General features: G+C 40.6%; 1 protein-coding gene across 1 annotated transcript; it reads left to right on the top strand.

Annotated features, from left to right (window-relative positions):
• Positions 1-16: 16 nt before the first annotated feature.
• LOC106611624 (nucleoside diphosphate-linked moiety X motif 6) lies at positions 17-15118 on the top strand. Its single transcript, XM_014212025.2, has 5 exons — positions 17-560; positions 959-1162; positions 11371-11426; positions 13900-13954; positions 14464-15118. The coding sequence occupies exons 1-5, from the start codon at positions 293-295 to the stop codon at positions 14850-14852; spliced, it is 972 nt and encodes a 323-aa protein (XP_014067500.1). The 5' UTR covers positions 17-292; the 3' UTR covers positions 14853-15118.
• The last annotated feature ends 219 nt before the right edge of the window (positions 15119-15337 follow it).

Here is a 15337-nt window from a genome sequence, read left to right as displayed (position 1 = left end):
AAAGCGTATAGCTAAATGACGTGGTAAATGCTGCTGTGCCACTCTGTTTACAATTATGCGCAAAAACGGACGATGTATTGAAATATATATTATATAGTTTTGTATGGTATGCTTTCAGTTGTTAGCAACTTGCACAAATTCAGCATGTAGCAAATATGTCAAAATAAATTCGAAGTACTAGTGTATTACGGTGTTTATGCAACTTCAGATTGTTGACTTTTATGTAACCGGCGAGTAAATTCATATTTCACGGACGCGTTTTCATTTAAATATATTTAAAGGCTTTGGTAACATGGGAACGCTTACTCGCAAACTATTACCTCTTGTAAGAAACGCGCTTTCAAATCAAACGCGCCTCGCATACGCACATACAGGGTCAATGAGGGCTGTTCGATTATTCACATGCTCAGCAAGCCGGTTACAACTACGGAATGAGCATGGGACAAATGCCCATGTTTTGACTGGGAAAGTGGACAGATTCGGTGGAGTGACAGTGAACATCGGTGACAGTGATTTCCCGTCGGATATCAGCGAAGGAGTATTTAGTAATCTACTGCGAGGTTAGTATAGATAGATAGACACATCATTGGTGTAGACAATGTATGTGTAGACATTGCATGCAGGCACCTTCTTGACTTGGATAGAAAAGAAGCAGACATGCAAGAACCTTGAAAATGCATGAAACAATGCATATTGCCTTATAGCCCAGCTAGTTTGAGGGCCAAAGAGGGCAGACATCCTGGTTAATAAGTGATGATGCACAGTACCAGCAATAGGGAAACAATCAATGACTCGGTGGCACTTGTTAAAACGAATACAAATAATTCAGAATATTAGATTGATTCATTCGAATTAATATTCGACTTTGATAAATCTACACGGACATTGAATGATGAATCTAGTCTGACACGCTCATTGACACCCTTCCGACTGTGATGTTTTTTTTGGTTTTTTTTAGACTCTTTGGCTCAGTGGAGGACAGAGGGCCGGGTGGCAGTCTGGCTTCATGTGCCCATCTCTTTGAGCCGCTGTGCCGCAGCAGCTTCTGCTCATGGCTTCACCTACCATCACGCCAAACAGGACCAAGCCATTCTGGCTCTGTGGCTGGGAGATGGGCAGAGCAGGCTGCCTGGGTTTGCTACTCATCAGATTGGAGTGGCAGGTACTCCGGGTCGACTGTCCTGACCTATATCACAGATTCATACTGCTCACGATCAGGTGATAGGTTCAGACCTCTAGGTCAGGTCTGCTTCAGGTTTCTTGAAGCCTTCTGCACACACTCTCATGCCTTACTTGTGTAAAAATACAGGTAAGGCAAACCATCAGTTATTTCCACTTGTCACTGGATGCACTACAAATCTAGTTGGTGTTTGACTTGCAAACAATGTCTGTGATAGAGAACATTTTGATGGCAGATTTTTTTTAAATCACCACCAGTCAACCACCAGGTGGCATGCTGTTGACTTTATTCCTCCCCAAAAGTGGATGCAAGCATGTCAGAACATGTCTGTGGAAGGAGGATGGCCGAAACCTGGTCCACATGGTCTGATGGCATGTTTACAACAGTGACTTTGAATACCCCACCATTTATTTCTTCCACAAATTGAAGAGTTTTTGGACTGATGAAGAGTATTTGTACCAACAAAACACACATGGTTCCCAGTAGGGGAAAAAGTACCCAATTGTCTTACTTGAGTAAAAGTAAAGATACCTTAATAGAAAATGACTCAAATGAAAGTCACCCAGTAAAATACTACTTGAGTAAAAGTCTAAAAGTATTTGGTTTTAAATATACTTAAGTATCAAAAGTAAATGTAATTGCTAAAAATATACATCAAAAGTACAAGTATAAATCATTTCAAATTCCTTATTAAGCAAACCAGAAGGCACAATTTTCTTGTTTAATTGACGGATAGCCAGGGGCACGCTCCAACACTCAGATATAATTTACAAACGAAGCATGTGTTTTAGTGAGTCCACCAGATCAGAGGCAGTAGGGATGACCAGGGATGTTCTCTTGATTAAGTGTATGAATTAGACCATTTTCCTGTCCTGCTAAGCATTCAAAATGTAATGAATACTTTTTGGTGTCAGGGAAAATGTATAGAGTACAAAGTACATTATTTTCTTTAGGAATGTAGTGAAGTAAAAGTTGTCAAAAATATAAATAGTAAAGTACAAATAACCCCAAAAAACAACTTTAGTACTTTCAAGTATTTTTACTTAAGTACTTTGATGATTCCTTCGTTACCTCACTTAAACAGCAATTGAACCGTGAGAAAATCCGCTTATTGTGTGTTTGTGTTCTCATGATACCAGAATTTGGACTTTAATACCGAATACAGGTTTACTATCACAATAGGCGATACCATCACGATACTCTATACTAAAACGATACCACGGCGGAAGAAAGGCATATTAGCCAAAGTCACAATGGCACTTGATGCAGTGCTACTGCTCTTTTCAATCGTTGGGAATCTTTTGAGTTTAATATCCTTACATTTGAATTGTTTTACCTCAAAAATGTTCTGAGACAGCCATGCATTAGTGAATCAATTATACAGTCATACAATCAATTTGACTTTGTTTTTACCAATCTAACTACATAACAAAATAATGTAATTTACTTGAATGGTAAATCTCTTGATAAACTGGGTAAATCAAGATGTAGCCTAGGCCTATCCACAATACAGGTGAATGCATATTCAATAGGAGTGTGTGCATGCATTGAGTTATTGAGACTAATTTCATGGGGCTACATGAAATCATGTACCTTTCTACTGGCAATTTGGCCCACTCTTCAGCACCAAACTGCCCTAAATCTTCAATGTTTGAGGGGTGCCCTCCACCATCTGCTGTGGGGCGTCAGGTAGCCTAGTGGTTAGAGCGTTGGACCAGTAACCGAAAGGTTGCTGGATCGAATCCCAAGGTAAAAATCTGTTGTTCTGCCCCTGAACAAGGCAGTTCCCCAGTAGGCTGTCATTGTAAATAAGAATTTGTTCTTAACTGACTTGCCTAGTTAAATAAAGGTTAAATAAAAAAATTCAGCTCTCACCATATGGATGTGATTCAGATCGGGACTCTTTTCTGGCCACTCCAGAACAGTCTTGTTCTTGAAAAAAGCACCCAGGAATGTTATGTAGGTTTTGTGTCTTTGTCCTGCTGGAAAACCGAGACTGTTTTTGGACACTGGGTTGAACATCCAACACACCTTGATAATCTGCTGATTTCATGATGTCTTGCACACATTCAAGGCCCCCAGTACCAGAGACAGCAAAGCAACCCCACAGCATTATTGAACCTCCCCCATGTTTTAATGCTTTATTTGGTCTTGGTAAACATAGGAATACCCCACTGATGAAGGAGACCCTGATTGAACCTCACCCAAACAAGCCTAAATCCTGGGGAAATGTTCTGTGGACCAATTAAACAAAGTTAGAGCTCTTTGGCAATACAGGTCAGTGCTGTGTTTACCGATGACCAAATGAAGCATTCGATGAAAAGAACACCATACCTACAATCAAAGATGGGGGAGGTTTAAACATGCTGTGGGGTTGATTTGCTGCCTCTGGTACTGGGGGCCTTGAACATTTTATTTGTTTTATATATTTATTTCACCTTTATTTAAAACCTCTTTGGGCTAGACGTGCCGCTAGCGCCTCACCTCGACAACATCCGGTGAAATTAAAGAGCACGAAATTCAAAATACAAAAATCGTAATATTAAACATTCATGAAAATACAAGTGTCTTACATCGTTTTAAAGCTTAACTTCTTGTTAATCCAGCCGCTTTGTCAGATTTCCAAAAGGCTTTATGGTGAAAGCACACCATTCGATTATCTGAGGACAGTGCCCCGCGTACAAAAAGCATTAAAAACATTTTCCAAACCAGCAAAGGCGTCACGAAAGTCAGAAATAGCGATAAAATAAATCACTTACCTTTGAAGATCTTCCTCTGTTTGCAATCCCAAGGGTCCCAGCTACATAACAAATGGTCGTTTTGTTCGATAAAATCCTACTTTATATCCCAAAAAAGTCAGTTTAGTTGGTGCGCTTGATTCAGTAATCCACCTGTTCCCCTCGTTCAAAATGTATACAAAGGAATCCCAAAAGTTACCAATAAACTTCGTCCAAACAAGTCAAACAACATTTCTAATCAATCCTCAGGTACCCTAATATCTAAATAAACGATAAAATTGAATAGTGTGTTCAATACCGGAGATAAATAACGAAGTGCGCGCCCTCATTCATGTGCGCCACAAGACTACAGTCAAAATGAGAGCCACCTAGAAAAACGAAAAATTCTAGCTCATATTTCAAAAAACAAGCCTGAAACCCTTTCTAAAGACTGTTGACATCTAGTGGAAGCTATGGGAACTGCAATCTGGGAGGATTTCCTTAGATTTTCCCAGAGACAGCCATTTCAATGGGTTGTCACCTCAACAACAAAAACATTCAGGATGGATTCTCCTCAGGTTTTCGCCTGCCATATCAGTTCAGTTATACTCACAAACATTATTTTAACAGTTTTAGAAACTTCAGATGGTTTCTATCCAATTCTACCAATTATATGCATATCCTAGCTTCTGGGCCTGAGTAACAGGCAGTTTACTTTGGGCACCTCAGTCATCCGATCTTCCGAATACTGCCCCCTATCCCCCAGGTAGGCTAGTTGAGAACAAGTTCTCCTTTTCAACTGCGACCTGGCCAAGATAAAGCAAAGCAGTTTGACACATATAACAACACAGTTACACATGGAATAAACAAACATACAGTCAATAATACAGTAGAAAAAGTCTATATACAGTGTGTGCAAATGAGGTAAGATAAGGGCAGTAAGGCAATAAATAGGCCATGGTGGTGAAGTAATTACAATATAGCAATTAAACACTGGAGTGATAGATCTGCAAAAGATGAATGTGCAAGTAGAGATATTGGGGTGTAAAGGAGCAAGATAAATAAATACAGTATGGGGATGAGGTAGTTAGATGGGCTATGTACAGGTGCAGTGATCTGTGAGCTGCTCTGACAGCTGGTGCTTAAAGTTAGTGAGGGAGATATGAGTCTCCAGCTTCAGTGATTTTTGCAGTTCGTTCCAGTCATTGGCAGCAGAGAACTGGAAGGAGAGGCGGCCGAAGGAGGAATTGGCTTTGGGGGTGACCAGTGAGATATACCTGCTGGAGCGCGTGCTACGGGTGGGTGCTGCTATGGTGACCAGTAAGCTGAGATAAGGCGGGGCTTTACCTAGCAAAGACTTGTAAATGACCTAGAGCCAGTGGGTTTGATGACGAGTATGAATCGAGGGCCAGCCAACGAGAGCATACAGGTCGCAGTGGTGGGTAGTATGTGGGGTTTTGGTGACAAAACGGATGGCACTGTGATAGTCTGCATCCAGTTTGTTGAGTAGAGTGTTGGAGGCTATTTTGTAAATGACATCCCCGAAATCGAGGATCGGTAGGATGGTCAGTTTTACGAGGGTATGTTTGGCAGCATGAGTGAAGGATGCTTTGTTGCGAAATAGGAAGCTGATTCTAGATGTAATTTTGGATTGGAGATGTTTAATGTGAGTCTGGAAGGAGAGTTTACAGTCTAACCAGACACCTAGGTATTTGTAGTTGTCCACATATTCTAAGTCAGAACCGTCCAGAGTAGTGATGCTGGACGGGCGTGCAGGTGCGGGCAGCGATCGGTTGAAGAGCATGCATTTAGTTTTACTTGCATTTAAGAGCAGTTGGAGGCCACGGAAGGAGAGTTGTATGGCATTGAAGCTCGTCTGGAGGTTAGTTAACACAGTGTCCAAAGAAGGGCCAGAAGTATACAGAATGGTGTCGCCTGCATAGAGGTGGATCAGAGAATCACCAGCAGCAAGAGCGACATCATTGATGTATACAGAGAAGAGAGTCGGCCCAAGAATTGAACCCTGTGGCACCCCCATAGAGACTGCCAGAGGTCCGAACAACAGGCCCTCCGATTTGACACACTGAACTCTATCAGAGAAGTAGTTGGTAAACCAGGAGAGGCAATAATTTGAGAAACCAAGGCTGTCGAGTCTGCCAATAAGAATGTGGTGATTGACAGAGTCGAAAGCTTTGGCCAGGTCGATGAATACCGCTGCACAGTATTGTCTCTTATCGATGGCGGTTATGATATCGTTTAGGACCTTGAGCATGGCTGAGGTGCACCCATGACCAGCTCTGAAACCAGATTGCATTAACTTGGCTTTCGAAGACCTTAGAAAGACAGAGTAGGATAGATATAGGTCTGTAGCAGTTTGGGTCTAGAGTGTCTCCCCTTTGAAGAGGGGAATGACCGCGGCAGCTTTCCAATCTATGGGAATCTCAGACGATACGAAAGAACAGGCTAGTAATAGGGGTTGCAACAATTTTGGCAGATAATTTTAGAAAGAGAGGGTCCAGATTGTCTAGCCCGACTGATTTGTAGGGGTCCAGATTTTGCAGCTCTTTCAGATCATCAGCTATCTGGATTTGGGTGAAGGAGAAATGGGGGAGGCTTGGGCGAGTTGCTGTGGGGGGTGTAGGGCTGTTGACCGGGGTAGGGGTAGCCAGGTGGAAAGCATGGCCAGCCGTAGAAAAATGCTTATTGAAATTCTAAATTATAGTGGATTTATCGGTGGTGACATTGTTTCCTAGCCTCAGTGCAGTGGGCAGCTGGGAGGAGGTGCTCTTATTCTCCATGGACTTTACAGTGTCCCAGAACTTTTTGGAGTTTGTGCTACAGGATGCAAATTTCTGTTTGAAAAAGCTAGCCCTAGCTTTCCTAGCTGCCTGTGTATATGTGCAAGGCATCGTGATATCAGCAGATGATCAGGTGTTTTGGAGTCCAATGTTCAACCCAGTGTCCAAAAACTGTGTTTCCACTGAAGGCTGTGGGTCATCCAGCAGGACAATGACCTCAAACCCACATCAGAAAACACCCAGGAAAGATTCAAGAAGAAATACTGGACTGTTCTGGAGTGACTGGCCAATAGTCCAGATCTGAATCACATCCATAACCTATGGTGAGAGCTGAGAACAGCAGTTGGAGGGCACCTGACAAACATTGTAGAATTAAAGCAGTTTGCTGATGAAAAGTGGGTCAAACTTCCAGTAGAAAGGTGCAGCAAGCTCATTGATGGCTACAAGAAGCATTTGTCTACAGCTATCTTGGCCAAAGGCTGTGTAAGCAAGTGCTTGCTCTGGAGTAACTATAATTTTGTCCATGCCATTTGTCTTTATTTTCTCAATTAAAATTGTGAACTTAAGTTTACCAAAATAAAATTGTTTCTTCGCTGTTGAAAATCCAATAACACGGCAGTGACCAAAAGCTTTTTTTATTTGAGAAGAAATGGGGAATTATTCAATAAAGGTACAAGGGTGCCCATATAATTGGTCGGAACTGTATGTCAGACCACTTGTTCATCGTAGGCGTAGCACACACAGTGACACACAGTGACTCCACACCAACCTACCCTACGGAAGAACAGTCTCACCCATAGAGTATATCAGTATCCAAGCTGTCAACTGCAGCAGCCAATCATTTTACATGACCCACAATTCCCATCTGTTGATTACTTGGTTTGCTGCCTCATTCCCGAGCTTACGAACGGACCCAGTCTCTGCATTTGGAGGAAACCTTTCCCCTCCACAGGCTAACCTAATGATGGCTTTTCAGTCTGGTACCCGGGCAATCTCCTGTGATGTGGTTGACTGGGGATGACATCAATTTCCACACGGAAGGCCAAGTTGAGGATTAGACAACCCATCCCTCGCCACACATCTGGGAAATTCATTCAAGGACTGGATGGTGTCCTGGTGAGACGCCAGACGGAAAAATAAGGGCCCATTTCCTTCCCCCCGGAGCTGTCAACAGAAGCAAATAGTTGGCCGTCTTAGTCACAACCTGTTGGAAAAAAGTGATTTAGTTGTCAAAAAAAGACTGCCATCCCATTCGGCCTAGTGGGAGCAAACATTCCACAACTATTGCTGAGTCACCCTTTCTGTTTCACTATAGACTGTACTTGTTAATTCCTTGTAAAAGGCCCCATGAGCACTGTGAAGTTCGTAGGAGCACATCAAATTTGGTGTCAAATTGAAAGCTATATTTTTGAGAAAGTGAGGCATACATACAAGCAAAGGCTTGATTGCTGGTCAAAGAGATGGAAAGGGGGTCTTAGACAACATCTAGCAGCAACAGTCTTAAAAGGTATTAGAAATACATCAAAGACCCCTGCCAACTAATATCAACATTTTATATTTCGTTTTTTGCAGAAATTATTTGCCTTCTGTAAATGTAAGAATTATTGCCTAGTGTCTTTCTCTTACCAAAAACCCACATACAGTTTCTCAAAAGTGAGTACACCCCTCACATTTTTGTAAATATTTGAGTATATCTTTTCATGTGACAACACTGAAGAAATTACACTTTGCTACAATGTAAAGTATTGAGTGTACAGCTTGTATAACAGTGTGAATTTGCTGTCCTCTCAAAATAACTCAACACACAGCCATTAATGTCTAAACCGCTGGCAACAAAAATGAGTACACCCCTAAGTGAAAATGTCCAAATTGGGCCCAATAAGCCATTTTCCCTCCTCGGTGTCATGTGACTCGTTAGTGTTACAAGGTCTCAGGTGTGAATGGGGAGCAGGTGTGTTAATTTTGGTGTCATCGCTCTCACACTCCCTCATACTGACTGGTCACTGGAAGTTCAACATTGCACCTCATGGCAAAGAACTCTCTGAGGCTCTGAAAAAAATAATTGTTGCTCTACATAAAGATGGCAGTTCATTGAGGGAACCATGAATGCCAACATGTACTGTGACATACTGAAGCAGAGCATGATCCCATCCCTTCGGAGACTGGGCCACAGGGCAGTATTCCAACATGATAACGACCCCAAACACACCTCCAAGACGACCACTGCCTTTCTAAAGAAGCTGAGGGTAAAGGTGATGGACTGCCAAGCATGTCTCCAGACCTAAACCCTATTGAGCATCTGTGGGGCATCCTCAAACGGAAGGTGGAGGAGTGCAAGGTCTCTCACATCCACCAGCTCCGTGACGTCGTCATGGAGGAGTGGAAGAGGACTCCAGTGGCAACCTGTGAAACTCTGGTGAACTCCATGCCCAAGAGGGTTAAGGCAGTGCTGTAAAATTATGGTGGCCACACAAAATATTGACACTTTGGGCCCAATTTGGATATTTTCACTTATGGGTGTACTCACTTTTGTTGCCAGCGGTTTAGACATTAATGGCTGTGTGTTGTTATTTTGAGGGGACAGCAAATTTACACTGTTATACAAGCTGTACACTCACTACTTTACATTGTAGCAAAGTCTAATTTCTTCAGTGTTGTCACATGAAACGAGATACTCAAATATTTACAAAAATGTGAGGGGTGTACTCACTTTTGTGAGATACTGTACAGTCCCTTGCAAAAGCATTCAGACCCCTTGCATTTCTTAAAATGTTGTGTTAGAAAGTGGGATTAAAATGGATTTAATTGTAATTTCGGTCAACAATCTAAACAAAATACTCCTAATGTCAAAGTGGAATACATTTTAAGATATTCATTTTTTTATTTATCTTTAAACATATATAACTAAAATATAGTCATTGCATAAGTATTCAGGCCCTTTGTTTAGGCAAGCCTAAATTAGTTCAGGAATAGAATGTAGTTTAACAAATCACATAAGTTACATGTGTGAAATAATAGGGGTTGGTATGATTTTGGAATGACACCCTTCTGTCCCCTTTCCATCTGTAAGGTCCTTCAGTCAAGTATTGAATTTCAAGCACAGATTGAAAGACCAGGAAGCTTTTCGAAAGCCTCATAAAGAAGGGTAACATGGTAGATGGGTAACAATAACAAATCAGACATTGAACATCTCTTTAAGCATGTTCAAGTTAATAATTATGCTGTGGATAATGTATTAAACCACCCAGACACATCAAATATACAGTTGTCCTTCTGAACTGAGCTGCAGGACAGGAATGAAAGTCCCCAGGGATACGGCGCAGGCCTATGCGCAAGTGTTCAAAAATGCAATTTGCAGGAAACACCGTTCTAAAATGCACACTGCACATGCGAGCAGATTCATGGACAGAGATGGAAATATCCGTTCGAAATGTAGAAAGGGGGAGATCTAAAGATGCAACAACTATCACGGGTTGCTAATATGATTAAGATAATGCCTTTGGCTGCTAGACAATTAATTCAAGTTTAAAACCAATAGAACAGGAGAGTGCATATGAGGAAGTCTTTATAAGATAATTGGTAACAGAGTTACCAAAAAATCTGTGACAGAATGACTGCAACTGAATGGGCTACAATGGGAAATAATAATATTCACAAACCACAGTTTGGTCCCCTGTTGTCACATGTCTGTGGAACTTGTTCAGTTTGTCTCAGTTGTTGAATCTTGTTATGCTCATGCAAATATTTACACATGTTAGGTTTGCTGAAAATGAACGCAGTTGACAGTGAGAGGATGTTTCTTTTTTTGCTGAGTTTATTTAGGATAAATCACCATGAAGAGAATGACATTTTATAATTATGCATTTCTGTATAGTACAGATCAGAGACCCATGATGTCATTCTGTTGCATTCTGTTACTGGGTGTTAATTCACTTCACTTACTGTAATTCATTAACCAAAATAGATTTTATTTTTCCAAACTCAAGGTGTCATGTCATAGCTGATACCCCACTCTTTCTGCAGACATCTTTGAATCTTAATTCAGAGTAGATGTTTGGAAAACTTGGTCACACAAACTGTATCTCACCTTTTATTTAATCAGGAAAATCTATTTTACAAAAGAGACCTTTTAGTCTGTAATCGCAAGCCAAGGTGGTTTATGATGGTCCAGAATTATCGTTGTACTACCTCACTATAGGGGAATTGATTGTCCTCCTTGCCAAATTAGAACGAGAGTTGGTACAGCATAACATATTCACTGCAAGAGCAATCATTTCATGATTATTGTAGGTTTTTTGTTGTCTAAATTGCTAAAAATCTAGCTTCAGAGAATACAGTCAACATTTCTCTCAAGTCTCCGATTGTTTTTTGAGTTGTGGTGGTGGCCCCTCTCTCTGGCAGCATAGCTAACGCCCGGCCCCAGGCCATTCACTGCTCACTCCACATGGGTCAGTTTAATGAAACCTTTCATGTTCTCTCAAACCCAATAATTACCGCTCAACTCAATGCCAACTGGTTTCTAGTCAGTTTTCTGGAAGCTGTCTTCAAAGTTCTTTGGCTTACACACCAGCAATGATTAAATAATTTGCTTAATAACTGTTTAATTATCATGCTGTTATGTTGGTATTTACTGTAGTGTACTTGGCTAGTAACTTAATTTATTTTGTCTATAAAGGTGCAGTCGTTGATGAATCAAATGGAAAGGTTCTCGTCGTTCAAGACAAAAACAAGGTATTGTACTGCTTCTCTGTATTTTATCAAAAAGGGGGACTGAACTTCCTGATTGGCCTCGTTTTTTTTTTTTAGCTTGCTCATGATGAAATGCAGCGGCTGTGACTGAAGCCAAAGGAGTTGACTTGGGTGTGTGGTTTAATGTAGGTGTCTCTTGTGTGCATGTTCGCATGTGGCAAGCGTTTGTACATTCTCTCAGCCAAACAGTACACAGTTAGTCACTCACCCTTCTAGATAACTTGAAACAGTCTAACCAGGTCTTTTGTTGGTTTGACTTTGGATAGCCTATCTCTGGGGCTAGTTAGGGACCGTCAATAAATTACACTTTGTAAATGGGACAATATTTTCATGTTGCACACCTTTTAGTCCTCATTAAGTGCTTTCAATATTTGTATATGAATTTCTACAATTTATAGTGTGTTTGATGTTTTTAAGTCATTGAAATTTAGAGCTATTGACATTTAAAAATATTTTCCCATGTACATTGTGTAATTTACTTGATGGTCGCTAACTAGCCCCCGTAGGGATATTGAATGTCAAACCAAATTGACCGTGGGCATTACGATTGGGTCGTGTGCAGCTGCGCTCCGAATTAATTATTACTTTGGGCAGGATTAAATAAACCCAACCCAAGGAAAACTGTTACGGTATCCCATTTTTTTCCTAATTATCTCGCAAAGACTGACGAGACTGACTTTATGACCAAAAATATCCTATTTACACTTTGTTGTAAATTTGGACACTAGATGAAATGTTTCATAATCTGTTTTCTACCAGATATATTATTTATTGCCTTCAGTTGCTTTTAAAACGTCCATATAAGGCAACAACATTTTTTTAACGTTTTTTAGTTTACCATTGCAGAAGAAAAATCGACTTGCATTCTAGTGAAAGCAAAGCTAAACCATTGTAAGATATATTATGGAAAAATAAAACTTTTCAGCCACAGTCATACAGTCCAACATCTGGACCTCAATGTGCTTCATCTAACTCTCATAATCCCCAATCGACAAAGAGGGGTGAATGGCAGTAGTTGTTTCCTTCCTTCCCACTGCTATGAATGGCTCTCGTTATGTCTTTATTTAGGCAGTTTTCCTGGCATCTGCTGCCCCTGTCTGTCCCTCTCCATGGGGATAATTATTCTCCTCTCAGACTTTACCTTGACTTCTGCTGCGGCACCATCTCACTTAGCATAGCTCCTCACAACATTATGCAACCTCAAGCAAACATTGTTAACCCATGCCGAGTACACCACACAACATTTCATACATTACAATAAAGTGTGGTCGCAAAGAATTCCCCTACTTTTTTAAAGCAATTAGCAGTGTGGAATTATCAAAACATCACTCAATGGCAACTCTTTGGTTGAATATTTATCTGTGTACACAATCACTACAATAGATATCAAGAGTGGTGCTTATGGTACATTGTCTTGCGTGTTAGTTATTTTAGGAAACAGCAGCGAGCAGTCAGTGTTTGGGAAGTGAGAGGAGTGTTTTTTTATCTCCTCTCTCCTCCTCGTCATTTACAGGAAGAGGGCCTCATGCACTCTGTCTGGCCTTTAGCCATCAGCAAAGTTTGGCAGGCTAAGCCCATCCAGAGCTGCTCTGGGTTTGTGTTTCCTGAAAGTGAACCCCTCTGGTTTATTATCACTGACGTCTGCACCAAGACAGCAAATGAAAGGGATGCTGGGTAATTTCATTGTAGCTAGGTGATTTGTGGCTGAAACAAGATACAATTTGCCATGTTGAAATCTGATGAAGTAATGTGTAATGGGTTGAACAATAGGAGTCATTGGCTGTTTGCAATTAAGAATTACAAGTGGATGTTAGTCATGGTTCTTATTTGCTATTCGGTCCATTTGTTGTTATTCTTTTTTTACTTATCTGCTCATAGCCATGCTCTCCAGATAAATTCAATGCCTAGACTGTATCAGATTACCCATATATAGAATCACAGCCACATTGCCAGAGCACAATTAGGTAAACCACACAAAACATGGTGTCTATTGTTAAATACGTTTATTCTTACATTTTTCCTACGTTGTTGTAAAACAAGTAGCTCCAAAAATAAAACAATTGTTTTTTCAATAGCAAAATAATATTTTGAATTAAAAATTAATCAAACTACAATAAATGTATTCAACAACTACATAATTTAACCAGCAGCGATCTGTCTTTAAATATATTTAAAGAGTGGTGAAAACACCAAACTTAATTGCTTACATTTTTTTCAAGAATAACATACAATCACATCAAAATGAATATTAAACTCATAGGGAAGATCTGAGTGCCTAACTTATAACATCAATGCATACATTTTACGAAAGTGTGGATTTAAGTTTGGATTTGGCGCTATGCACATAGTTGTAAAATACTTATTAATGCTGAAGGACACTTTCACAAATAAAATACTTGAATGCAGCCCAAATTTGAGTCCTAATACAAAATGTATTGTTGTGACTTTATTACAGACAGTAAATGCATGGAAGTTCCCTGGAGGACTCTCGGATCCAGGAGAAAATGTTGGTGAGTGATGCAACCACAACTTCATAATCCTGTATTGTAACTGACTGTACACAATACATTAAGGTATACTATACACAGAGAAACTGCCATCTCAGACTTTCATGTGAGCTACACTCAAGTATATACAGTATCTAAACAATTTTACTTAAAACAACGACTTCAAATAAAACTTTTACTAGTTACAAGTTCAACTTGTTTAACTTTTTGAAGCAGCTTTGATACATAGACCCACCCTCTGAAGCAGCGTATGTGACTAAAATACATAAAATAGATTTCCCTTTATTTTTAACCATTTCATTTTCGTGACTTCATGTTCCATTTTTGTACTCGCATGCGTAACGTACCAAAATGTTGATAATGAAAGGTCAGTTATTCTGTGGGCATTATCATACAGTCAGATAGATATACAGTACTGGATTTTTCTTGACAGATTTTTTTAAAGAACAATACAAACATAAAATCCATGTATCCTCATCTTTTCCCCCCCCCTTTCCTTCATTCTCTTCAAGGCACCACTGCGGTCCGAGAGGTCTTTGAGGAGACTGGAGTCCGTTCTGAATTCAAGTCCCTTCTGAGCATCCGGCAGCAGCACAACCACCCGGGTGCTTTCGGTATGTCCGACATGTACATCATCTGCCGCCTCAGCCCTCTCACTCATGACATCAACTTCTGCACCCAGGAGTGCCTGCGCTGCGAGTGGCTGGAGCTAACCGAGCTAGCCAAGACACACGCCACAACACCCATCACTAGCCGCCTAGCCAGCCTCCTGCTTCACGGCCTAAACCAGGGCTTTGACAAGATTGATCTGGCTATGGAGGAGCTGCCAGCTGTCTACTCGGGGAGGTTCTACCAGCTTTACCACAGGGAGCTGCCGCAGGTGCTCAAACACAAGGCCTGAGGACAGGGTCCGGCCTTGCCTAGCACAACGATGCTAATTGCACTAGCACGTCAGTGCTTGTCATATTAGCGTGTGGATGGTGTTTTACCATAATACTTGGAAGTGTATATTTATGGCAGACTAGAATATGTTTTTATAAACTGTTACCAGGGAAGGAGGGTGTAGCAAATGGTACCGATGATGATCACTGTAAAGGACATTTTGCACAAATCACAAGATGTTCCTCATCTGTAAAAAATCGAATAAAAATACACAATTTGAAGAAATTGGCTACTCTGTTTGGGAAGAACCTCAGGGCCACTAAGTTTTAAAATCAAACAACTCATTTATATTTTAAGATAGAGGTAAAATATGTACTGTTTGTCTTGCAATGACTTTAGGTGTAATGGTGTGCTCGATTTAGGTTTGCCAACCCAATGTTCTATTTGAAGGTTTTATCAAGTAAAGTTCTGGGCATAAAAGCTGACCTTTATTGCCGTGCATTA

Source organism: Salmo salar, chromosome ssa09, assembly GCF_905237065.1.
Source record: "Salmo salar chromosome ssa09, Ssal_v3.1, whole genome shotgun sequence".
In the NCBI taxonomy this organism is placed as follows: Eukaryota; Metazoa; Chordata; class Actinopteri; order Salmoniformes; family Salmonidae; genus Salmo; species Salmo salar.
Note: the sequence above shows the minus strand (reverse complement) of the source record. Positions and strands in the feature narration are given on the sequence as shown.

Excerpts from the sequence above, each read along its gene's own strand:
- LOC106611624 (XM_014212025.2), top strand. The coding sequence starts at position 293 with ATGGGAACGCTTACTCGCAAACTATTACCTCTTGTAAGAAACGCGCTT. Across the intron at positions 561-958 it reads ATTTAGTAATCTACTGCGAG|ACTCTTTGGCTCAGTGGAGG; the intron begins GTTAGTATAGAT and ends GGTTTTTTTTAG. Across the intron at positions 11,427-13,899 it reads TCGTTCAAGACAAAAACAAG|ACAGTAAATGCATGGAAGTT; the intron begins GTATTGTACTGC and ends ACTTTATTACAG.